The sequence below is a fragment of the Triturus cristatus genome, chromosome 7, assembly GCF_964204655.1.
Source record: "Triturus cristatus chromosome 7, aTriCri1.1, whole genome shotgun sequence".
In the NCBI taxonomy this organism is placed as follows: Eukaryota; Metazoa; Chordata; class Amphibia; order Caudata; family Salamandridae; genus Triturus; species Triturus cristatus.
Window position 1 is genome coordinate 1,828,244,511 of NC_140590.1, and position 27,795 is coordinate 1,828,272,305.

Genomic DNA, 27,795 nt, shown 5'->3' on the forward strand with positions numbered 1-27,795 from the left:
AAAGGATGTTTATGGGGCCCCAGTCGATGGCTACTTCAGTGTCAGCACCTTATCATGTTGTGTGCCATGTCTGAAACAGAAACAGAGGAAAATGGGCTGAATAAACGACTATTCAGTAGTAAAATCACTCATAATCGGGGTGCAGATGGCCCCTCACAGATCTGAGTTGCTCTGACCTTACATTTGCAATACCATCGATAGCTACAACCTTGTCAGGAAAAATAGGACAGCACTGAAGCCATTATTACCAAGATCTTTCGTATCCAGTGATGCTGAAATTTATTTTGTAGACCCCCACCTCTACCTTCAGTTTCATGTAAGAATGTTTTATTAAGCACCACTTGCTCTTCCAGGATGGACATGTTGATGAGGACTGGCCTCCTGTGGTGGACGAAAAGCAAAACTATCATCTGCTCTCCCTCACTGAGAATGAAACTGCAACCACCATGAAGTTCAGCCGCAAGTTTCGAACATGTGACCCTAATGACATGGAAATAACGGTAACAACATTACTTAACCTACTTTTAAATGTACAGTTTCTACCTTGCAAAATTCATTCAGAAAAGCTTTTCTGTGACTTACAAGTTCCCATTAGGAAAACTCTGGTCAGTTTGATAACGGAAATATTTGGCCCCATAGACATGTATTTTGTCGTATAATCCAACTTTCCATTTTGATATTGTTTGTGGGATATACATAACTGGTTTTGTGCCTTTATTTCCAATTGGATAGACCATTACACTATCTTTGAAATGCACTTTTGTCTGGTCTAAGTTACACTTTTTGTCTAACTTTACATTTGTGAATTGAACACTAATTTTAGACCTGAAGTCGAAACTTAGACTGCAGGTGCAAATGTAGTGCCTCATTGATGAAGAACTGACGTAGGGCAGTGCCGCAAGGCTTCTTGCAGCGCTGTCCTACGCCAATGCGAAAGGGCAGGAATGTCCTGTATTTATTTAATATGGTGCATTCCCGGCCTTACTCCCTGCACTGTGACACAATTTGCTGTCTAGCATCAACGTAGGCATTCTTTCACCATGGTGCAAGGGTGCTTCCAGTGCAGACAGGATTAGCTTTTTTGCAGGAACTTCCTGCACAAAAACAATTCCAAGAGCTGTTTTCCTCTTTTCCCAATGCAGCACATATAGAAAGTGGAAAAAAAGAGGAGAAATGAAAATATTTCTCCTTATAACGACTGATCTGGGGAGGCAGAAGGTTCTGGCGCTTCCCCAGGTTTACACAATTAAGTAAATCTGGAGGCAGAATAAAAATCCATGGGTGCTGCGTAGGAAAACCCACCAAAACGTCCTTGGAATGCCTCCTTGAGGCAGAGTAAGGCAACACAGCAACTTGCACTGCCTTGCCTTATTCCATGTCTATGAGGCCATACTAAGTCATGCAGAGTGGCTTTGTGTTGCCTCATAGGTATTATTGAGAGGGTTGCGCCCTCAAGCATAAGAACAAGTTATGTGGTACAAGCCTCTCATACATTAGCCCCTTAGACTTCAGGTCTAATCTTAGACTTCAGCTCTGAAGTTAGACCACAGGTCTAATTTTACCTTTGTGAATCACGCCCTATGTTTTCATATTATGTGCACATAGGCCCTCATTAAGAGTGGCATTGTACATTAGAAAGACCCAATAACTAAAGTTACTAGGCCCAGCAGAATTATACGTGTGTAATGTTTTAAACTACCCATGTGAAAACCTGGGGAATACATACAGGAATCGCCATTGAAGCACTGATCCCTGCATGTTATTCCCCAAAATCTCATAATTCGCATTACTTCCTGACCTCGGAATTACTGGGACCCCTGGGATGCAGAAATATTGGGAATTGTTCCAGGACACTCATAATGATCTGTTCTTTCTAAGGTATCCAGATCAACTAATTCCAGGTTACTATTTCTCTGAATATAATGTGAATGGAGGACAGCAAGGTTCTCCTGATCACAAATCACAAATATGGCCTTCAGAATAGTCCTTTAGACTTGTTAAATTGCACAAAGAGTGAACTAACTCATTGAAATCTGACAGTGACTCTGGGTATCTTTCCACTCCCAGGGACCTATTTTAATAGGCTGGGAAGTCGAATCCACTGGAGAACCACTGAGCTCCAACATGCAATATATAGATAGCAGTGGCCACACAGGAGACAGATAATTCAAATATGAAGATTAGGTACATTTAGCACATAATACAGAAATATTTAAAACGTATTCAGGATCGGTAATTAAGCTAAAAGATAATTGCTGCCAAATCCCTTCGCAGCATTCCTGGTTCTTCTTATTTGCTTACGAGAAGGGTTTGATGGATTCCATTGCTCAATAGCACAGAACAAGGCCAGTGTCTTCACAAAGCATTAAGAGCCCTATTTATGACCCGGTTTGCATCACTCTTGCACCACGCAACGTGCTGCAAGGGTGATGCAAACCTTAAGTTAGATTATTGAAGCCACTTTGCATGGATTTGAGTAGCTCCATAAATGTGCAGTAATGCAGCGCAAATCGCTGCCTTGCGTTACTCTGCCCTGGGTAGGCGTTCCATGGGCACTGTGTGTATGCTCCCACACAGCTCCCATGGTTTTTGACACATTCCTAGATTTACAAGACCTTGTAAATCTGATAATGTGCCAAAAAGATGTTCCGCTTCAGGAGAGGCGTAACAAGGAGATATATCTTTATTTCTCCTCATTACTTACTCTTTCGATGTGTGCTGTAAAATGCAGCACACATAGAAAGAGGAAAATGCTTCTCAGGATTGATTTTGTGGAGAAAGATACACCCACCTTCCTGCACAAAAACATTCCTGCATGCAACACAGGCACCCTTGCCCCATGGTGCAAGGGTGGCCATGTTACTGCTGGCCAGCCCATTGTGCAACAGCACAGTAGGAAAACTCAGGAATGTGCCGTATGGTGCATCCTTGCCCGTTACCATTGACACAGCGCAGCATTGCTGCGCTGCACTGCTTCACTATTTCATAAATATGCCCCTTAATGCATACCTTGTGTGCCTTAAAGCTAGAGTTGCTAACGTGCTTGTGAATGCTTTAGACTCTCAAAGTGGACCATCATTTCCTAATAAAGACTGTTGTCTCATCTGAGTTGGAATTCTTAGATCCTTTAAATAACTCACTCTTTCTTAGAATGCTTCATCAGTTTATTTTTCATTTTGAATTTCTCATTTTGTTATTACCACTTGGATCTAAGGTTTGCAGTTCAAGCTTCAGCAATATTTCTGTATTTATTGGTATTTTTATCCTCAGTTCTGACATTACTACTCTGGGCCTGTCATGAAAGTTGCGTCTAGACATGGATGAAATTTAAATTCTACCTGCGTAATTTCGTAATTTCAGGAATTTTGCATTACGTTTGTTACACGGAATGCTAAAATGATGTCACATCCTATAATTACCAGCCATTCACATCAAAAGTTTATTTTGGTAGAAATGTACCACAAACACAGGGGAGCAACGGAATATGAGCAGCTGTTGTTTGCAGTGTTTTTGGTTTTTTTGCACTTTTTGTTATATAGCAATAGATAAAGAATTTGCATTTAACACATTTATGTGTAATTTTGCAGAAATGTCATATAATTATGCAAAAGCAAATTATGTGAATTTCACACCCCCCTAGTTGTGAGTTGAAGTGAAAGCACAAGGCTATGACTTGGAACTGAAATGTTTTGTAAAGGTAATCACTTATACTAAAGGACATGCTGTCTGTGTGGCAGTGATTTAATATAAACATACTTGCTACATGCAGGACAGTCCTAATGCAATTAAACATGTCTTCATTTAATATTGGATAATGCATGTAATAGGTGTATGGCTGTCATAGGCGTAGGGCCTGGAAACTGGATTACTGTTTGAAAGATACTGCATGCTTGGTCACCTTTTTTTAGTTTGGAAACTTCCTGTTTTCTTACACCATTGAAACTACCAAGACAGAGAAGGAAATCTTCCCACTTCTCTGGTTCTCACATTGTACTTACTGCTGCAAGGAAAGATGACCTTGTGTATAACCGTCTTGAATGGAAGAAGAAAAAAGTAGCATTCGCCTATGTAGATTTTTTAAGCTGCAGCAAAGTGGAATTTGTTTCCATTTTAATAGCAATGCTAGATTCAAACAGAAGTGACCATCTTCTAGCTCCATAAGCCATCATCAGCAATAACATTATATGAGGCAGTGATATAAGGGAGGGTTTGACACATGAAGTGTTGACCCAATGGTAGCATAAGGTATGAAGGAGTACTATACATTGCTTTGCATACATTAGGCTTAATAAACTAGTACAGCTATATAGGTTGGATGTTTGACAAACTCTAGATATCAAGGTAGGTAATAAACTAGAAGTTCTGGATATGTGATGAAATATGGTAGGGGTCTAACTTTCACCCAAGTCTCCATAGTATTTGCTGAGGAATTTATAATAATTATAATCATTCAGATGAGATGGAGGTGAGATATTTATCATAATTATAATCACTCTGATGCATAATATGTGCAGGCAATTACTGGAAAATAGATAATAATCTTATTGTAAAATACTAGGCATTTGTTACTTCTGGGCTTACAATATTATGCCAGGAAAGGGCAGGGACACTGTCTCAAATTCACTTGGAAATCATTGACTTCTAATTGGCTTTTGCACAGCTAGTTCTATTCAGGAGTGGTTCCAATGTGAACTCTATTATTCATATCCATGTAAGCGCATCATGGGCCTGACAAAAGTTGGTGCTGATATTCAATTGAGGTGGACTGGGATGAACTGGATGGCAGTGTGAGGACTGGGAAAGTGAAGGAGAGCGTGTCAGTCCCAAAGACTTCCACAACCATGTAGGATTTGATCCAATAGGGGAGTGTGTCAGGGTGGCAGTGACACTAACCATAGCAAAAACATCACAGTGTAATAGAGGTGTGACTAGGTAGGTTGAGAACATTGCATGCTTTAGACTTGTGGCAAACACCAATCTTACATTTGATTCTATTCCTAAAACCTGCCCATGGTGCTCCGGCACTTCAGAACCAGCTCGGATACAGGGAAGAAGTACAACTTAAACACCTGATCGGGGTAGTAAGCACTATATAAATGCAATTACAATTACATGTACAAGTAATGACCTTCTGTAAATAAATATTGAATTCTGCCTGAGCAGATGTGGAAGAGATTGATCCTCTTTGCTTCTTGAAACAGATCCTTTTCCACAAGAAAACTTCACCTGAAAATAGGTTCACTAGGCAACTTGTATCTCAGTGAAACATACTAAATAAGAGCAACACAAACCATCTGAACAGCTCATCACAGATGAACAGCCAATCATACTGCTAGGTCACATGTTGATAATCACACACCGTTCTGCTGAAAGCTGTCAGATGCCTGGACCCATCTGTTGATATGTACTGGCAAAGTCTACTGTACAGAAGACATTGGCTTCAGAAAACCGAGTTGATGATACCTATATGTGTGTCTAGGGAAACTGTGGACCCATATTTCCTTGTTCAAGTATCATGGATCAATGCAGGTCTCAACCACACTGATATTTTTGGAACATAAATCTTCCACTGTAACATTAAACTTGGACCTATAAGAAAAGGGGACATTTGTCATCCACTGCACCCTTCTTTAAGAATAATTTTGTGTAAAACCCCTTGATTGGGCTGATAGCACTGTGAAACACACCACACAACTTGAGTCCCCCCTTCCAATGCATCATTCACTCTGTCACCACAATTTACAAAATACACACATGAACTTTGCCTTTGTTATAACTTTATGTCCAATTTTTCTTGGTCCTAGCATTGGTTCTCCTTTGACAGTTGCACATGTTTCTCTTTCTTCTCCTATCTTTAAAACATACATCAAGCAAAATGTATCATTCTACATCAACTTTTTGACCAATGTAACTGCCTGGATGAATACATGTATGCAACAACTTCCTCCTGTGCCACAACGTGTCGAACAATGATTTTCAGACAATAGCATACCAAGCATGAGATTCAATTATTACATTCACTCATACACCATCCATGGTCACATCACATACAGGTAAACATTTATTTTTCTCTGCTAATGACTCTCACCTCAAGCATAACATGTATCCATTATCCTTATTCTTCTCAGATTGCATATTAGCTACACTATACTCAAATTGACCTACTTCCAGGTGCAATCTCCCAAAATACTGCACACCTTCCACACACTGAAGATGCTGAGGAAGATCGTCAAATGGCTCCCAAGCAACACTAGAAAAACTGTTGTTCTTGCACTTGTTACTAGTAAGTTGGACTACAGGACCTCCCAGTATGCTATGATTATCAAGGAACTTGAAAAATGCACTGCCCACTCAATGACCTAATAAACGCCCCAGCCCAAAAAAACACAGAAACACAGAACTGAACTGCAATGAAAATGTATGAAGCACTTAAAATAATCATAACGAATTGAAGCAATGATTATAAACGTAACAAATATATTATATTAACCAATATATCTATATATATATATATATATATATAAATATCTCTCTCTCTCTCTATATATATATATATATATATAGATATATTCACTGAAAAAACCATAGGTTTCACACATGTTATAGTTAGCTGGACATTTCACTCGTAAAAAACCAATGAAATTCCCCTGTTATAGTTAGTGCAGGCAACTATAACTCACGCGACCGCAATCCTCTGCTGATGATGTCAAATATTACATCACTGATGACATATGTGTCTTTATGAAAAATAAATATTTGTAATATATGTATAGCTAAAGATACAGTATTAGCATCAACAGAGGATTGCGGTCGCGTGAGTTATAGTTGCCTGCACTAACTATAACGGGGGAATTTCATTGGTTTTTTACGAGTGAAATGTCCAGCTAACTATAACATGTGTGAAACCTATGGTTTTTTCAGTGAATTTGCAAGGTTTTTGAAATGCTAATTCCTAACTATAACGTGTGTGAAACCTATGGTTTTTTCAGTGAATTTGTACGGTTTTTTAAATGCAAATTTTTTTTTGAGATTTTTGGTAAACCTATGTATAAAATAATATATGTACTATATCCTGCATTATGGAATGGTTAATTTTTTTTTTTATGCATTTTTTTCCGTGCGAGTACGGTAAGCTGACGCTACGCGCTCCGTACGTCATAAGTACGGTGCGCTTACGTGATACGATGCGCGTACAGTAAGCTGACGCTACGCGCTCCGTACGTCATAAGTACAGTGCGCTTACGTGATACGTACGTGACGTACGCGTACACGCATGCGCGTTGCGCGGAAGCAACGTCGCGGTTACGCAGGGGCGTGTAATGCGCATGTGCGAGTGCGTCTTATGTACGCGCTCCGTAAGCGCTCCGTAAGCGTCACGTTTGCGCATGCGTACTTGTTTACGAGCGCGTACCGTAAGCTTACGGAGCGCCCACGGTAGGTCATGTGATCCACAAAGAACACTTTTCATTAGTTGAAACTACTTTCAGTTCCAGAAACTTCCCACACCACACCCATTCCCCTCATTACTGCTTGAGATCCCCTAGGAGAAGGAGCTGAATTGACATTGAGATACAATGGCAGAGCAGCAGATTTCTTCTGAGAGTGAGCCTAGCAGCACCATCATCAGACAGAGAAGAAGGAAACAAAAGGATTCTTTTGTGTGGGAGTATTTTACTTTTCCAGAGGGGCAGAAAAAGGTCAATGCTCCATTGGTCACTTGCACACTTTGTGACCGTGTTTTATCTAGAGGAAATCCAAGGAAGAAGTATTCCTTTGGAAATCACTCTATGATGAGACACATTAGGGATAAACATCCCAGGACCTTTGCTCAACATACTGAAGAAAACTCTTCAGTAAGTCACCGGAACCCAACTTCAGAAGCTCAGCCGAGTACATCATCGGCAGCTCAGCTGAGCCCTTCCTCTGAGGTGGGAGCATCACCTTCTTCTGCTCCTCTGGACATTAACCCTCGATTTCGGAGGGTTTCAATGAGGTGTACCACGTGTTGTGGTCTTATTGTTTTTGGGGAGACCAGTGTTTCCCTTATTAACAATAAGATAGACCAGCACGTTTGTAGACGATCATAATATTCCCATTCTTTCTTTTCTCCATCCCTGTATTATCCCAACGGCTCTTTTAAGAGCCAACCTTACCTCACAATTTTTTTTTTTTTAAGCTTTCCTTTTTGAAAAAAAAATGTTTCCTCGCGGAATTTCTCCGTTTACGCCGTGCGCGTACACGACGCGCATTCTGCGATTTTTTAAAAAAAAATTTAAATTAATTTTTGCCCTTGGGGGTCCTTCTGGGACCCCCTGACAAAGGCTAGGAGGTCAGGAACTGTCCACCCTGCCCCCTTTTCACGTTCTCCACCTTTGTTTTTCACCCCCTCAGACTGCGAGAGACAAAATGGCGGCCGACACTTCCTGGTTTCGACCGATTCGAATGTTTACTGAGATCTAACAACCAATCAGAATCGCGCTCGTGCACGGCGGCGTGCGCGTACGGTAAGCTTACGGTACGCGCTCGGAGCGCGCCTATAGATATATATATTGATTTAAATGCTATTTTCTCAGGAAATACTGAACAGATTTACACGAGACCTTCAAAAGGCACATCCCTGACCTGACGGCTACCTCTCTGCCAAATTTCAAGTAATTCTCTTCAGCCGTTCGGGCTGTAGCTCGGACTAAAGGTCCTATGGAAAAATGCATGGGGAAAACGCGTTTTGGGACCCCCCCTTTTTCTCAGCCCCCGCTTGACGAATCCCCCCGAGACTTTCAGGGTAGGAGCGGAGCGGAGCGCCCCACCTATTTTGAGAATTTCGTGAGGATTCGTCAATCGGCGCCAAAGTTATTCCAAATAGAATGTTGCGGATTTCCTATGGAAACACGGTCCTAACTATAACTATCTACTGGCGACCGCCAGTAGATTATATATATATATATATATATATATATGTATATATATATATATATATATATATATATATAAAAACGCTATTGTTGAACGAACCACATGTACCAGCATGCCATAATTATAACCACGCCCACTAGAGGGACGGAAACTTTAAAATGGGGCAATCGATGTGAGGACTTCAACAGCTTCAAAGAGTGCGTGGCTTACCTTTGAGAAAGGTCACCTTGGACCGAAACGCGTCAGGACTGCCACCATTATTGTCAAAATTAAATAAAAGGATTTGTCAGCCAATCGTGAGAGTGCGACTCCGTTTCTCTACGTGTTTGAGAGTTGGGTGATGTAAAACGGCTTGGTTCAGCCGCAGGAATTCCGCACAACCAGCAAGCGCGCCAGACTTCCCGTCAGGAACCACAAGATGAATGCTCGTTAAAGCGGAAAGGGAAAGTGGCGGCCACCGAAGACTGTCTACGGTATGGTTTCTGAGCAGCTTTGAAAGTGAGTTGCTTCGGAGCATGATATTGTGCTGACATTGACTATACATGAGATGATTTTATTGAAGAAAACTAAATGCACCACCCACTGGAGGGTCTAAAAACGCTATTGTTGAACGAACCACATGTACCAGCATGCCATAATTATAACCACGCCCACTAGAGGGACGGAAACTTTAAAATGGGGCAATCGATGTGAGGACTTCAACAGCTTCAAAGAGTGCGTGGCTTACCTTTGAGAAAGGTCACCTTGGACCGAAACGCGTCAGGACTGCCACCATTATTGTCAAAATTAAATAAAAGGATTTGTCAGCCAATCGTGAGAGTGCGACTCCGTTTCTCTACGTGTTGGAGAGTTGGGTGATGTAAAACGGCTTGGTTCAGCCGCAGGAATTCCGCACAACCAGCAAGCGCGCCAGACTTCCCGTCAGGAACCACAAGATGAATGCTCGTTAAAGCGGAAAGGGAAAGTGGCGGCCACCGAAGACTGTCTACGGTATGGTTTCTGAGCAGCTTTGAAAGTGAGTTGCTTCGGAGCATGATATTGTGCTGACATTGACTATACATGAGATGATTTTATTGAAGAAAACTAAATGCACCACCCACTGGAGGGTCTAAAAACGCTATTGTTGAACGAACCACATGTACCAGCATGCCATAATTATAACCACGCCCACTAGAGGGACGGAAACTTTAAAATGGGGCAATCGATGTGAGGACTTCAACAGCTTCAAAGAGTGCGTGGCTTACCTTTGAGAAAGGTCACCTTGGACCGAAACGCATCAGGACTGCCACCATTATTGTCAAAATTAAATAAAAGGATTTGTCAGCCAATCGTGACAGTGCGACTCCGTTTCTCTACGTGTTGGAGAGTTGGGTGATGTAAAACGGCTTGGTTCAGCCGCAGGAATTCCGCACAACCAGCAAGCGCGCCAGACTTCCCGTCAGGAACCACAAGATGAATGCTCGTTAAAGCGGAAAGGGAAAGTGGCGGCCACCGAAGACTGTCTACGGTATGGTTTCTGAGCAGCTTTGAAAGTGAGTTGCTTCGGAGCATGATATTGTGCTGACATTGACTATACATGAGATGATTTTATTGAAGAAAACTAAATGCACCACCCACTGGAGGGTCTAAAAACGCTATTGTTGAACGAACCACATGTACCAGCATGCCATAATTATAACCACGCCCACTAGAGGGACGGAAACTTTAAAATGGGGCAATCGATGTGAGGACTTCAACAGCTTCAAAGAGTGCGTGGCTTACCTTTGAGAAAGGTCACCTTGGACCGAAACGCGTCAGGACTGCCACCATTATTGTCAAAATTAAATAAAAGGATTTGTCAGCCAATCGTGAGAGTGCGACTCCGTTTCTCTACGTGTTGGAGAGTTGGGTGATGTAAAACGGCTTGGTTCAGCCGCAGGAATTCCGCACAACCAGCAAGTGCGCCAGACTTCCCGTCAAGAACCACAAGATGAATGCTCGTTAAAGCGGAAAGGGAAAGTGGCGGCCACCGAAGACTGTCTACGGTATGGTTTCTGAGCAGCTTTGAAAGTGAGTTGCTTCGGAGCATGATATTGTGCTGACATTGACTATACATGAGATGATTTTATTGAAGAAAACTAAATGCACCACCCACTGGAGGGTCTAAAAACCCTATTGTTGAACGAACCACATGTACCAGCATGCCATAATTATAACCACGCCCACTACAGGGACGGAAACTTTAAAATGGGGCAATCAATGTGAGGACTTCAACAGCTTTAAAGAGTGCGTGGCTTACCTTTGAGAAAGGTCACCTTGGACCGAAACGCGTCAGGACTGCCATTATTATTGTCAAAATTAAATAAAAGGATTTGTCAGCCAATCGTGAGAGTGCGACTCCGTTTCTCTACGTGTTGGAGAGTTGGGTGATGTAAAACGGCTTGGTTCAGCCGCAGGAATTCCGCACAACCAGCAAGCGCGCCAGACTTCCCGTCAGGAACCACAAGATGAATGCTCGTTAAAGCGGAAAGGGAAAGTGGCGGCCACCGAAGACTGTCTACGGTATGGTTTCTGAGCAGCTTTGAAAGTGAGTTGCTTCGGAGCATGATATTGTGCTGACATTGACTATACATGAGATGATTGTATTGAAGAAAACTAAATGCACCACCCACTGGAGGGTCTAAAAACGCTATTGTTGAACGAACCACATGTACCAGCATGCCATAATTATAACCACGCCCACTAGAGGGACGGAAACTAATGGGGCAATCGATGTGAGGACTTCAACAGCTTCAAAGAGTGCGTGGCTTACCTTTGAGAAAGGTCACCTTGGACCGAAACGCGTCAGGACTGCCACCATTATTGTCAAAATTAAATAGAAGGATTTGTCAGCCAATCGTGAGAGTGCGACTCCGTTTCTCTACGTGTTGGAGAGTTGGGTGATGTAAAACGGCTTGGTTCAGCCGCAGGAATTCCGCACAACCAACAAGCGCGCCAGACTTCCCGTCAGGAACCACAAGATGAATGCTCGTTAAAGCGGAAAGGGAAAGTGGCGGCCACCGAAGACTGTCTACGGTATGGTTTCTGAGCAGCTTTGAAAGTGAGTTGCTTCGGAGCATGATATTGTGCTGACATTGACTATACATGAGATGATTTTATTGAAGAAAACTAAATGCACCACCCACTGGAGGGTCTAAAAACGCTATTGTTGAACGAACCACATGTACCAGCATGCCATAATTATAACCACGCCCACTAGAGGGACGGAAACTTTAAAATGGGGCAATCGATGTGAGGACTTCAACAGCTTCAAAGAGTGCGTGGCTTACCTTTGAGAAAGGTCACCTTGGACCGAAACGCGTCAGGACTGCCACCATTATTGTCAAAATTAAATAAAAGGATTTGTCAGCCAATCGTGAGAGTGCGACTCCGTTTCTCTACGTGTTGGAGAGTTGGGTGATGTAAAACGGCTTGGTTCAGCCGCAGGAATTCCGCACAACCAGCAAGCGCGCCAGACTTCCCGTCAGGAACCACAAGATGAATGCTCGTTAAAGCGGAAAGGGAAAGTGGCGGCCACCGAAGACTGTCTACGGTATGGTTTCTGAGCAGCTTTGAAAGTGAGTTGCTTCGGAGCATGATATTGTGCTGACATTGACTATACATGAGATGATTTTATTGAAGAAAACTAAATGCACCACCCACTGGAGGGTCTAAAAACGCTATTGTTGAACGAACCACATGTACCAGCATGCCATAATTATAACCACGCCCACTAGAGGGACGGAAACTTTAAAATGGGGCAATCGATGTGAGGACTTCAACAGCTTCAAAGAGTGCGTGGCTTACCTTTGAGAAAGGTCACCTTGGACCGAAACGCGTCAGGACTGCCACCATTATTGTCAAAATTAAATAAAAGGATTTGTCAGCCAATCGTGAGAGTGCGACTCCGTTTCTCTGCGTGTTGGAGAGTTGGGTGATGTAAAACGGCTTGGTTCAGCCGCAGGAATTCCGCACAACCAGCAAGCGCGCCAGACTTCCCGTCAGGAACCACAAGATGAATGCTCGTTAAAGCGGAAAGGGAAAGTGGCGGCCACCGAAGACTGTCTACGGTATGGTTTCTGAGCAGCTTTGAAAGTGAGTTGCTTCGGAGCATGATATTGTGCTGACTTTGACTATACATGAGATGATTTTATTGAAGAAAACTAAATGCACCACCCACTGGAGGGTCTAAAAACGCTATTGTTGAACGAACCACATGTACCAGCATGCCATAATTATAACCACGCCCACTAGAGGGACGGAAACTTTAAAATGGGGCAATCGATGTGAGGACTTCAACAGCTTCAAAGAGTGCGTGGCTTACCTTTGAGAAAGGTCACCTTGGACCGAAACGCGTCAGGACTGCCACCATTATTGTCAAAATTAAATAAAAGGATTTGTCAGCCAATCGTGAGAGTGCGACTTTGTTTCTCTACGTGTTGGAGAGTTGGGTGATGTAAAACGGCTTGGTTCAGCCGCAGGAATTCCGCACAACCAGCAAGCGCGCCAGACTTCCCGTCAGGAACCACAAGATGAATGCTCGTTAAAGCGGAAAGGGAAAGTGGCGGCCACCGAAGACTGTCTACGGTATGGTTTCTGAGCAGCTTTGAAAGTGAGTTGCTTCGGAGCATGATATTGTGCTGACATTGACTATACATGAGATGATTTTATTGAAGAAAACTAAATGCACCACCCACTGGAGGGTCTAAAAACGCTATTGTTGAACGAACCACATGTACCAGCATGCCATAATTATAACCACGCCCACTAGAGGGACGGAAACTTTAAAATGGGGCAATCGATGTGAGGACTTCAACAGCTTCAAAGAGTGCGTGGCTTACCTTTGAGAAAGGTCACCTTGGACCGAAACGCGTCAGGACTGCCACCATTATTGTCAAAATTAAATAAAAGGATTTGTCAGCCAATCGTGAGAGTGCGACTCCGTTTCTCTACGTGTTGGAGAGTTGGGTGATATATCTATATATATATATATATTTTACAAAATCTCCACTTCCCAATAAACCCCATATTCTGAAAACCATAACATATGCAAAAATTAAACTAAAAACAATAATGTAACTTATATTTCTATATTGACTAATAACAAAGAGGCATTGTAATAAGCAATTGTTTAAATATTAGTATTATTGCCATACAAATTTTATCCTCAATAATTAAAATTTTCATATTCTCGTACTCCATATATTTTTACCTTAGTATTCAAGGCGAACAAAATCCAGGAGTTTATATTCATGGACATAGAAAACCATAAATAAAACGCTAGTTTTTCAGTTCATCATTTAAAAATGCAGTGCATTCTCTTAACCTGCAGCAAAAAAATTTAAACATATCTACTTAATTCGGCTAGATGACGACACCCACCAAAATCATCTGTGTTTCAAATGAATAATGAAATTTACAGTTACATTCCACAGGACGTTGTGTCTCTTATTTTAGTTACTTAGTTGTGGTTTTATATAGCACGTACAAGACCGCAAGGGGTATCAGAGAACTTTACAGGGGCAAAGTCAAGGGATGTTCAGCACTATACTTAGATCGTTGTCATGGCTGACAAGCGTAGTCTTGAGTCATTACATGGCGTAAAACCTCATATCAACAACTGTTAGATTCAAGTGAAAGTGTCTGATCAGGTTAGGAGAAATTGATTAATCGGTCTATCATGACCAAGATTACAGAGGGAGGTGCCACTGTAGGAGAAAGTGATTTATTTATTTTTTGAAGGAGAGGTGAGATGGGTTTGTTCTGCTGGATGGTGTGATTCCATTCCAGATTTTTGGGGCAGTGCCTGAGAAAGCTTGTTTCATGGTTCTCAACTTTTTCAAAGCCAGAGCTCCAAGCTCCAAGCTCAGGAAATTAGAAGAGGTGAAGGAGCAGCTGCAGGAGCATCTTGAGACAGTTAGTTCCTTGGTAAGATAGTTTGGTGCCCCAGTGACGAGATATTTGCGGATGATGCAGGCAAGTTCAAACATGCATCTTGCTTCAATCAGGAGATAGTGGAGAGAGGAGTGGACAGGGGTGATGTGGGCACATTGTCTTCTATCCGAGACGAGGCATGCAGCAGAGCCGAGGGCTACTCTCAGCAGGGCAATAGGATTGTTGGGATACCCGTGAGAAGAGAATGACCATAGTCAAGTCTCGAAAGGACCAATGATTTGGGACTGTTTTTAAGTCTTCAGCGCGAATGAGCGGTTTGGCTCTGATGTTTGATTTAGACTTGTGCAGCCTATGCAGTGGCATTAATGTGTGCATGTAGATGGAGGGTCTTAGCATGTCAGTAGAAATACACTTCTATTCTATTTAGTTCAATCTACGACGTATATTTTAATATACATTTGTATCAATAGTAGACTTAATTCCATAAAAGCATAAAATGATATAAGGGCCTACTGAGAAAATATAACTGTAACCTTGCTGCCAAATTCTCATAAACATAATTACTAAAATAGCAGATTGGAAATGTTGATATTTAACAAAGAGTAGAAGGTTGCCCTGCAACACTTTGACAATCACCCATTTTGTAGCTACAGGAAGATGCCGGGAAGTAAGCAAGAGTGGGTACCTTATACTTACTTAATATGGTCAGCACTTAACAGGAGACATATATGTGTCCGCAGAGATTGTCCTAGCTTTGGATCAGATGTATAAACAGCGATGCCAGTTTGTTGTATCCAGATCAGTCTGGTTTTATACCTGGCATATTCACAGCTGACAATCTGAATACACTGTTCATCCTTACACACCGAATAGAAGCACATTCCCAAGAGGGGCCATGTAACTGGATGCACCCAAGGCATTCAAATCAATTGAACACCCTTTCCTGTTTGTGGTGCTTTATACAATGGGTGTAGGTAAGTCAATGTTACGTTGAATCAAACGGATATACAACTGTCCCCCTTGCCAGAGTTAAGGTCAGCGTTGGATCATCTGCCTCTATTTCGTTTGGCTTCAGAATGCGCCAGGGATGTCCACTTTCCCCCATTTCTCTTGCTTCGGTTGTGGAGACCTTCGCTTGTAATGTCCATGAGCACCATCACCAAGATGCATGTCATTTGGCAAACTGAATACCTTTCTTTCACTTTACACAGATGATGTCCTACTAGTGGTTAGAGAGACATTCAGAAACTTGCATCCAATGGCTTGAGAGAATATACCATGTGGAATGTGGTCGCGAATGCAAACAAACTGGTCAAAGTCTGTAATGGTCCTTCTAATGACTGATACAGTTCAGCCTAAGCTAGAATTCTCGCTAAAATGCCAGAGTGACCTAATTTTGGTACCTGTGGATAAATGTGTAACCTCTAGGCAATATATTGCTAATATTATCATAATGATAGTTTGGTGAATTTAACTCCCAGTGATGTTGGCCGGCAGGATAGCACTGATGAAGATGGTCATCTTGCCAAAATTACTATATCTTTTCCACAATAGTCCTATTATACTCTGAACACAATGTTTCTATTCAATCAAAAACACTCATGATACAATTAGCATGGGTGGGCGGTCAGCCTAGAACTAGCAGGACTTAACTACAACAAGCATGCAATAGAGAGGATTTTCAGTCCCAATTTTTGAAGTGTACTATTTGTGGCACAAGCGCAGTTGGAACCTCACTGGATGCTCAACAGCAGGGACGTGCCACATTGCGACCTTGAACGGAGGAAGTCACACCCACCACTACTACAGAAGGCTATATCTGAAAAGTAAAAAACTCCACCCCACACAAGATCCACACTGTAAAATGTACCACATGGGCCTGATCATTGTTAGTTTCCCAATGCAAACTCACATTGATTTATTCTGCCCATACTCCACTCAAACATTATCAGCTGCTACAGATTAGCCATAGTCATAACAATGCAGCAACTACAAAATAAAAATAGACATACACTGGAAGATTTATACCTAGGATAAAAAATGTAAGTCTTTGCAGGAATATTTTGAGGGCTCCCTTTACTGAACTCACTCTCATATACTGAAGTACGAAACGCTATTTGGATAATATTTCCAACATTTCCGAGTCAAACGGTAGAATGGTCATTGTTATCGCTCTTGTTGGCAACGGAGGATATACGAGCTATGTTAGAATGGGATAAATATTTAGAGATCAAAATAAAAGGGACCGTGTTATGCAAATTGCCCCGGGGGCGCAACGGGCGTTGGCATCCACTTTGCATGTCTGCGGGTTGCTCTGTTATTACAGAAAGGGCCGCATATGCTTGTGCGGCCCTTTCTGTAATACAGATAGTGCTGGCACACTTATACCGCCAGCGCTATCACCAGTGGTGTCTCCTCCATTGGGGCGCGGGGGCCTCGCAGTGCAAGAAGCAGAAACATAAAATGGCAAAACTACAATTTTATGTTTCTGCTTCTCGCACTGCGAGAAAGCAGAAGTGCCTGGTTGGATTGGCGGTCCTGCTCAAAGGCCAGGGGGGGAGTGGCTTGCCCACTGCTGTGGGCCCTGACTATTTGGTTGGCCCTCTAGGGCCGACCAAACCAGTCATTCGAACAGTACATTTTCTCTATAGAGAAAATTGCCTCCCTACAGGCGCCCGGCTGGGGCGCTGTCCGCTGCACCGCACCAATCACAATGCTGCAATGGCTTAGGGGATGGAGGGAGGCTGCCTAGGTAAAACGTGGCCAGGTGCAGCAGGAGCTGAGGCGACGGTGCGTGATCCGGAGGACGGTACGTTTTTTTTATTTTAATACCATCCCACTTTCTCCCTCCCCTTCCCCACCAGACCCCCCACCCGCCCGTCTTGCCGGCCTTAACTCGTTATGTCTTTGATCAAAGCTCATCCAAGGTTCAACACGTTTTCATCCTGCATTTGTGCGGTGGTATTTTCATTTGACTAAATCCGCCTGTTTACAGTTTTGATCACGCAACTCAATTTTCGGTGAAATACCAAGTGTGTCATGTGAGGTGTGTCATACCTCTGCTACAGAGAAGGAGTGAGTCACTACTTTTTCTGGGTGTGCTGAAGTTCGCAATTACCGCCATACTCTGAGGTAGTGAGTGATGTAACAAAGGCACCCGCAGACCCAGTGGTGCGTGGGGGGGCGAGCTCCGGGGCCCTCTCCGGCATTGGCAGGTCCCTGACCTGGAAACTCCAGACTGGGTTAGGAACATTGGGGGCCCCGGCATGTACCTGCATGTTTTGTTACGCCACTGCTCTGAGGGCACTAGCATGGAAGCACCAAGAAGCTGCCCAATCTGTCGTGGCGCTATCTAACTGGACCATGCCAGAATTAGTATTTTACATGTCTCAGTTTAAAACACAAGTGTAAAGTCAAACAAAACAGACTTCACCCACCCCCGACACAATATTTGGGTGGCTGGAACAAAACAGCTCCTTGTTGCTTTTGAAAACATGAGATAAAGCGCTGTGGTGTCTCGTCCGCGCTTTGGGAGGGAGGGGTGGGGGGGAAGCAGGCCGCAGACCAAGAATTGTGTGTAAAAGGCCGCTTTATTGGAAACAGGTGCATATTACAATTTTAAAACCTTGGCCGAAACGCCTTCCAAAACTAAACCTCACTAAATATAACAAACCTAACCCCGCCCCCCGCCCCCTCCCCTAAATTCCTTCGAGCCCACCCCCGCCCGTACATTACAACATTACAACATTACAACAATATCAAACATTACATTCCTGTATAACCCCCCCCAACAATTTCTAAATACAAACCTTCCGTTAACCAAACTTCCCTGCCTGCCCCTTTACAGCTATCGGCCCCCAAACTGTGTAACCGAACTAAGATTACCAACCTAACCTTTCCCTGTCGATAACCCAACTCAACAACATAACTCCACCAACCTCCGGTAAAACTGTCCAAAATTCACCATATCCCCCGCACAGCACCTGCTCCAAGCGACAAAATACAAACATATCAAACCCCCTGCACACCTGTCCCCGGGAAAAACGGCCCGAAAAATACCACAGGGGAAAAAAGGGGGAACAATAACTACAAAAAATTCAAAAAAGGAAAAGCGGGCCAAAACCAAAAAGTGTTTTTTGTGGGAGGGAAAGGGTGGGAACAAAAAACACAACACTAGCCTAGCTCCCAGCCACCAGGTCACCAAACCTAAAATGGTGGCCGGGAGCAGGCGCCCAAAGTATTTATTCTTGGGCTACATTTGGTATGGAAAAGGAGCCCAAATTCGAAAATTGGTCGCGCGGAGCCAGCCACGCCCCCCCACACGCCCCCTCCCAAACTGCCCGGGGGTGGGGACTCCCTACGGTCGCCTGCACCCCCCCAAGCCCCCCGTGTACACGCGCCTCAAGGTCTGCTTGTTTTGGTGCACAGTTTGAGAACCCAGAAACAATTATCTATCTCAAACACTTCCCACAGAGGCAGAAATGCTAAGCACGGGGCTGCCCTTATTGTTTTGTTTGGGTGATGGGGAAGAAAGGAAGGTGAAGGAGCACTGTACTGTTAAAGGAGTTAATGCAAAATTCTTCCAGTAGTACTGGAAGTGTTTAGCATTAATTAACGCCTTGCTGCTGGCTGTGTAACGGGGGACACCATGCTACCTGTGTATGAGCATTGATAAACCTATCTTCACCTAACTGAGTCTTCCTGTCATTGGCTACAACAAACATGCAGTATGATGACCCATCCTGAACAAATTTTTGTAGAATTATAACTATTAGTCTGTGACGCTCTGTCTATGGTGTGAGTGTTTCACATCCATCCTTGGCGCCATTAATGTCTCAGAGAGTTCGACATGCACAGCTTCAAGGCCTCTCAGCGCTTAAGCGTCTCCCTGAGCTGAGATATTGTCTTTCTGTGTACCACATGCCATCTCCACATTCAGTACCCTTTCTTAGTTTCTCCGGGCGGATTTTTGCGAATTCACTGCCTCTGAGCTGAGAAATGACCATTCTACATACACCTTAAGGGCGTCCCCGAGAAATGATATGAATGTGAATGGGCTCGGAACCAGTACGGGCCCATTCCATATTTCTTCAGGGGTTCTAGAATGCGAGAAATATCCATTCTGTAAATCTTCAGGGCCTGCCTGTGGTGTTTGCCTCTCCAAATTTCGCTAGTCTATAGAGCGTGATCGCGTGTTCCAGGGGTACACCCCTCTCACCGCAGCATAGTCAATAATCACCCCCTTTGAATGTATTGGGGGGAAGCTTGCCAGAATCATACCCCTAGTGCTGTCCTTCACAGGGGATCTGCCGCGATCACACAGGCAGCCGTGCTTGGCGCCGTCAAATTCGCAACCAGTCTGGTGATAGTAATAAAAATGAGTTGTTTATATAGTGCCATCTCACCAGACTCAAAGCTCTGATAAGAGGCCTCACCATTACATGATAGTGGTACTCATTTTATCTTACTTGACAGTGGTACTCATCTTTTTTTAAGTTTGATTTTATTAATGAAAAAGGGGGAAACAAAAGAAAGAAACAGCAATATAATGATATAATGAAACTTATTTACATAAATTAATACATACAGTAGAAATATCTAACAATATAGCATTCACAATGTATACAAAGGATATGCATAATATAAAGATGAAGGGGGGAAAAGAAAAAGAAAGGGGGAGAAAGATAAGACAAAATGTAAGTATTATAGAGCCATTAAAGATAACAGGCAACTATAAAAAATGAGTATCCTTGTAAGCAGAACATTGAATAAGGTTAAAGAACAATAAAAACAGCATAATAAACATTCAGGTATGAGTAGCTGATTAATTGTCTAAAAATTAAAGGGCAAAGGGAGAAATTAAGGTGGTTTTCGTACATCGTCTGATATATACATAGAAGTAACATTTGAAGAGGCAGATAGGGATAAAAAGGTTGTCATCGGGAGCCAACGGAGATCTCTTTTAATTGCTAGAGATACGGGGGAGACGTAATTAGTATCTAGATGAAAACAAACAGCATTCCACCAAGATCTAAAAGTGACTTTGTCAGCCTGTTTCCAATTAGAGGTTATTAAATTAATGCAATAGCTATTATTAAATCTAAAAGCTTAAAACTGAGTGTTGACTGAGGCCAATGGGGGGATAGAGAACCAAGGAAAATGTGTGTGTAAGAAAAGGGGAGTCCTAACTATACTACTACTAAACTGAGAAAAATCCTAATTTTAAGACTTTCGGTATTCACAGAAGGCATTTAGGAGTCCTAAAGTTAGGACTCCTAACTTCTGTGAATACCGAAGTGAGTAAGTGTCTTCTGTGAATACCAAAATGAGTAAGTGCCTTCTGTGAATACGAAAATGGTAGTAAGTTTAGGATTTTGTCTTAAGTTAGTTCTGTGAATCGGGCCCATGGATTGGTGCTGGAAATGTTTTCAGGAAGTTATTCTAAGTTTTTTTTGGGCAAAGGTCTGTTGAGCTTATTGCTCTCTTAGTTGTGTAAGGCTCGTCTGATTCTTTGCATGTGTTTCCTTTGTGGTATCATCAGTTTATCCGAAACTGATGGTGTGTTCTTGATTGGGGTGTGATGTTATGTTATGTTAACTTGAATTTGTAGAGCGCTTAATACCGACAGGTCTCTAAGCGCTGTGAACAGAACAACGGAAGTGCCAGGAGATGAAAGTATTGTAGCATGGGCACTAGGCCCAAGCCTCCGTGAATAAGAGGGTTTTCAGTTTCCTCCTGAAAGGCAGGAGACTGCTTTCAGAGCGCAAGTCGCTTGGTAGTTTGTTCCAAATTTGGGGCATAAGAGTGGAAAAGGCTCGCCCCCCTGTTTTGGAGTAGTGGAAACGTGGGCATTTTAGTAGACCCTCCGTGGAGGACCTGAGAGTGCGACCGGGGGTATATATTGTCAGACGGTCTTTGATATATTTGGGGGCTTGCCCAAACAAGGCCTTATGTGTGATGCAGAGGCCTTTAAATTTGGCCCTCTGCTTGATGGGCAGCCAATGTAGTTGTTGTAGTAAGGGGGAAGCGTGAGTGTGTCTGGGTAGTTTAAAGATCAATCTGGCTGCATCGTTCATAACCACCTGCAATCTGTGCAGTAGTGTGGAGGGAAGGCCGATATATAGTGCATTACCATAGTCGATCCGGGCCAAGATCAGGGCGGAAACTACGGTTCTCATTGTTGAGAAAGAGAGGATGGGGGAGAGTTTTCTTAGTCGCCTGAGAAGGCTCACACAAGTCCCGAAGACGGAGGTGATCTGATTTGACAAGGAGAGATTCACATCGATTTTTATTCCCAGACTTTTTACCATTGAGGCTGGTGCTGGGATTGTCCCCAGTTCGTCGGGCCAGAACTGGGAGTTCCAAGGGTTGCTGTTGTTTGTGATTGCTAACACCTCAGTTTTGTCGGGGATGATCTTAAGCGAGTTAGAGGTCATCCACCTGACCACAAATCTCAAGATATCTTGTACCCTATCGTGTGCCTGCGTACTGTTATCTATTTGGATGATGATTTGTGTGTCATCCGCATAGTTGAAGACTTGGCAGTCCAGTTTGGCAAGCTTCCTGATCAGTGGACCCAGGTAGATGTTAAACAGAAGGGGAGATAGAGCTGACCCTTGGGGAACACCGCAAGGAATGGATCCCCTCTCTGACGTCAGATCCCCCATCTGTATTTTCAGGGTACGATCTGACAAGAATGATTCGATCCAGCGAAGGATCGACCCTCCAATGCCAGAGTCTCTGATTCTATCTAAGAGTTGAGCATGATTGACCGTGTCGAACGCTGCCGACAGGTCAAGAAGGATTAGGACGCAGGGTTTTTTGTTGTCTGCTTTGGTCCTAATTTCATCTAGAACAGACAGCATCACCAGTTCTGTACTATGATGAGCCCTGAAGCCGGCTTGCCTGTCCTCAAATAGATTGTAGGACTCCATGAATTTGGAGAGAGTTTGGAGGACATATTGCTCCAATATTTTAGCTAGGAAGGGCAGCTGAGATATGGGTCTGAAGTTTTTTAAGTTGGAAACATCAGCCCCAGGCTTTTTCAGAAGGGGAATAACTCTGGCTTCTTTGAATTGGGGTGGGACACTTCCTGAATCCAGCGAGGAGTTCATCAGGGCTAGGATTTCCTCCTCGATAGCTGGAAAGGCCAGCTTGAAAATCTTGGGAGGGCAAGGGTCTAATGGTGAGCCGGATTTTACTTTGGTCACAATACTTCGCAGTGTCTCCAAGTCCAGGGGCTGGAAACAGGATATTAGCTCAGTACCTTTCTCTTTGTGCATCACCGAACTGTACCTCACAAATTAAGAAACTCTTTGCAGTTATAAAAAAACATTTAACATGAACATGGAGTTTTCAAAGCAGGAAAAGTATTCCAAAAGCAGGTATCAAAGACTGCATCATGTAGATGCAACCACTTACATTTAGAAGAGAACGATGGCCTGCAAGGCACAGTTCAACATCGAAAGCAGAGGGGTGGAAACAAGGCCTCTGCTCAGTTTCAAAAACACATTTACACCCAGGGGCCGTATTACAGGAGGTGCCCTGGGGGCGCAACGGCCGTTTGCGCTCACTGTGTGCACCCCTGGGGCAGTATGGTACCATAGAAGGGGGCGCAGATGCTTGTGTGTCCCCTGCTATAACACTGATAGCGCTGTTGCACTAAAAGGGCCAGCGCTACCTTCATTTGCATAGGGGGTCCGCTTGGCAAACAACGGAATTCCTTTGACTCTGCGCATGCCATATAACAGACTCGGGCTCAGAGTCAATGCAGCCCTCAGGAGGCGTCATTCAAAAGGTGACACACTGTCAGTGCGGCCCCTGACAGCAGCCCTCCGCAGGGTGGCGCCTGCACTGTGAAAACATGGAGCAGGTGCTCCATGTTTTCACATGGATGCGCTGCCCCCAGGACAGCATAAGGTCGCGGCTGCCCTGGAGGCAGCGCATACACCATAATGGGATGCATTATTACTGATTGCGCCGGGCGCAAACAATGATTATGTTAAATATGGCCCCAAGTGCGCTAATCCTCATTCTTATTGGCATGCTTACTATGCATCCGCGTTGGTGCATACATTCTGTGAAGAAAGAAATTGTCTGGGTTTTGCCCCTCAGCAACATAATATGGCACAAAAACAACATTCCAATGGGAGCAGCGCACATGTCACAGCATCCATTTGTACGCACCAGTGTACAATACATTCTGTAATAGGGATCCTGGATCCTACCACATAAAGGGTGCACTTTTCTTGTTTGCGCCAAGGGACACCTGAAACCAGGTGCGTCGGGTACAAATAGGAAAAGTGCGCCCCATCATGCAGAATGCCCTGCCTTCAGGGCAGATGCGTAATCGCGCTGCCCTATTCTCCCCAGCAGCTTATTCAAGAAAAATATGGAACAGCTGTTTAAAAGCTGCACCGTGGATCACTGTGCAGGAGGAACCCGCCTGCCCTTTAACAAGGAATTTGAGATCCCCGTGCAGGTGGGTGCTGTGAGATACTGCATCTGCTGCAAAGGGATATCCGGGGGGTCCATAGGATTCCCTTAACCCCCTCCAGAGGGCTGACATAAGGAGGAGTACTGACAGTTCGAACCTTTTAGGTGGCACACTCTCAGTGTGCCTCCTGACAGCTTCTTTGCATCTATAATACGGTGCAGCGCAGTGGCACAGTGATTCTTTCATTTACATGGGGCCACGACCCCATGCATATGTAGGAATGCCCTCTTGAGAAAGCGCAGGCACAACATGTACACCAGCGCTTTCAGTATTCTGGAAGGGGCTGCAAAAGCATCTGCAGGCCTTTCTGTAATACAAATGTGCTCCGGGGCCATACAAAGCGGGCCCACATGCCCGTTGCACCCCTGGGACACGATCTGCAATACGTCCCCAGGTGTTTTCAGGGGATGTGATAGAAGTGATGGAGACCATGGTGGAACACGCATGCAGAATCACTACATATGTAGCTCTGCTCAGCTTTGTAAAAAATGTACACAAGAAATATAGAAAATTGATTGCCATGGTCCTGTTTTGGGGAAGATGTTTTGCCTCAAGGTTTAAAGACTAGCTTTGAAATTTGACTTTTTCAGAAGAACTGGTGGGGTATAGGTGTCTCTATCCTCCCCAACATGTAATGCGCTAGGAACTTTTGGACTCCATTGAGGGTCTATTTATACCATTTAATAACCTCTTTAGAAGCATAGTTAGTAATTAAAAGAGATGGACTGCTATTGTCCTTCTTGGTAAGAACCACCGGTCTGTATAGCCGTGCACTATTGTTTGGATATAGCAATAACCTCAGCGATCCATGTTACCTGTTAATAGTTTATTATAGGAGTATGGCATGATGGTAAGTAGAGTATGGTCTACTGATGGAAAACATCTGTATTGACTGAAGCTGTCTCACCCAAAGCAAACTTGGTGCACATTTTTCAAAACAAATGTGTTTGGCTCTCCAGACCCAAACAAGAAAATATCTGGTAAAATATAATCAAGCAGAAAAGCTCACATCCATTTGTGGTGTAGAATTGATAGTCTCTGAGCCCATCAACAATTTCATCTGAGTTCTTGAGTTTGCCAGCTTGTCCTGCAACATTGTGCCATGTTTAGCTAAAGTAGCTTAAAATAATGAACTTACTAGGGAATAAAAATAGGGTTCAATAATGCAGGCAAGTAAACTATTATACAGCTATGATGCGTGCAAGTCAAGTTTTGTTTTGACATGCAATAAAGCACTTAAAATGCAATTGTCCTCCAGAATAGCACTGAAAAAACAGAACACATGCAAAAATGGCACATCTCATGCACAGTGTAGCTCATCATATGAACCTTCTCACAGTAAGCCTTCAGCCAAATAGTTTGTCAAGTATCAGAGCAACTGATCCACTGTAACCGCATACTCGCGGCAGACCACAGAAATCTAGGTTTGTTCAGATATTGAATAGAAATTGAAAATATACTGTTAGCAGTGTATTCTTCTATTTCTATCAAAAAAGGAAGGTGATGTTCCACAGCCTTCATGGTCCCAGAGCAGTCCTCAGAGGCCAACACCCTTTACTGTTACAGTTTACATGTTATTTTCCTTGGTGGTTAGGTCTGCTCTCAGTTCTCCCTTGCCTGCCATTTTAGCTCCTAGGTCTCCTGAGTCGCCGACGCTCTGGTGTGCTTCTTGTCCTGAGGATCTCATGGCCTTCTTTGATCATACTGATCAGGAGTTTTGGAATTCTGTTGAGACCACAGAGCGAAAGGGGTTGGCCATCTGTATGGCATTCGACTTCTTCGGAGTTCTGTGGTGAGGCGGATCAGAGATCTTCTTGTATTCGGTGTTCTTGGAAAAGAGTGACCCAAAAGATGACATAGTCTGCCATTCAGACTTCCTGCATGATTGTATCTTTGAGATTCACCAGAAGGCCTCTAGGCCAGGCTTGAGATGCTTTTCAAGGATCTCCAAATCTATGGACCATGAAAACTGGGATTTCTGAGCAATATTGGTCAATACTGAATCCTCTCACCTCTTCCTTCTCATTGTGCATCCTTATATCGTCTCCGCATGAACTTTTCGGCAGGTCCATGCACTTTCACCATAGCTCTTACTGTTTCTCCTATAGATGGGTTTGCTATGATTGGGATTTTCCCATTTTTTGGCCCACAGCTGCCCTATTATCCTCATTTGTTGTCACTTGCTCACGGATGACTAGGATATCATTTTTGAATTTAGCTAGGGCTGCGGTCCTAACAGTTTTTAATGCTTAAAATTTGCAAACCTAAATCTTCTGGTAAAGTTCCAACATGATTCCCTATAGGTCCTTCTCTCTCAATAGTGCAACAGGCCCGTCTTTCTTAGCTATCATACTGGATGCCATGTATAAGCACCTACTTCTTGGCATGCTCCTTCAACTGCTGTTCAGGATTTGTGTGTGCTGTTCACTTTTGTCTCAGGCATCTGAAACCTTCCAGCTGGGCTTTGCAAGCTCACTACGACCAGGGCTACCCACCTAGCTGCGCTTCACCAGCTCACTACCACCAGGGCTACCCACCCAGCTGCGCTTTGCAAGCTCACTACCACCAGGGCTGAACACCCAGCTGCGCTTCGCAAGCTAACTACCACCAGGGCTACCCACCCAACAGCACTTCTCAAGCTCACTGTCACCAGGGAGATCCACCCAGCTTCGCTTTGCCAGCTAACCACCACCAGGGCTACCCACCCAGCTGTGCTTTACAAGCTACTACCACCAGGGCTACCCACCTAGCTGCGCTTTGCAAGCTCACTACCACCAGGGCTACCCACCCAACTGCTCTTCGCAAGCTAACTACGACCAGGGCTACCCACCCAGCTGCGCTTCGCAAGCTCACTACTACCAGGGCTACCCACCGAACTGCGCTTTGCAAACTAAAAACCACCAGGGCTACCCATTTAGCTGATTTTTGCAAGCTCATTACCACCAGGGCTACCCACCCAGTTGTGGTTCGCAAGCTCGCTACCACCAGGGCTACCCACCCAGCTGTGTTTCGCATGCAAACTACCACCAGGGCTACCCACTGTACTGAGGCTGACACACAAACAGGTGTCAGTTTTCAGGAGTAATCGTCAAATCTGGCATCACCTCAGTGCAGCTGAACCCACATTGTGCAGATCCTCTGAAGACCTCTGCATGGGGTGCAGACCATGCTTGTACCTGAAAACATTGCAATAGCATCCACCAAAGGGCCTCCATTCAATATTCAATTTCCTCCACTTAGGTTGTCTTTAATTTTCAATATGGTGAGTCATCACTCTCTTATCACTACTTTAGGCTGAGTGTGGGATGCCCCACCTCTCCAGCCCTCTGCTGGGCAGAGCTGCTTCTTGAGCTTAGCATTGTTTTAGATTGGTGTACGGACCGCGGGCCTCAAGATGGCTGGAGCTACCAGTCCTCACAGCCAGGGACAGAAGTGGCTACTCTTCCGCTTGTGTTGACTCTGCATTCCAACAC

The 27,795-nt window shown here is 43.9% G+C and overlaps 1 protein-coding gene across 1 annotated transcript in view; it reads left to right on the forward strand.

Moving 5' to 3' along the window:
- Positions 1–27,795, forward strand: part of LOC146813317 (putative DBH-like monooxygenase protein 2) — a 289,399-nt gene that overhangs the window by 9,695 nt on the left and 251,909 nt on the right. The window contains exon 2 of the mRNA XM_085615381.1: positions 354–500. Within this exon, the coding sequence (XP_085471507.1) occupies positions 354–500 (147 nt within the window). The remainder of the gene's footprint in view (positions 1–353; positions 501–27,795) is intronic.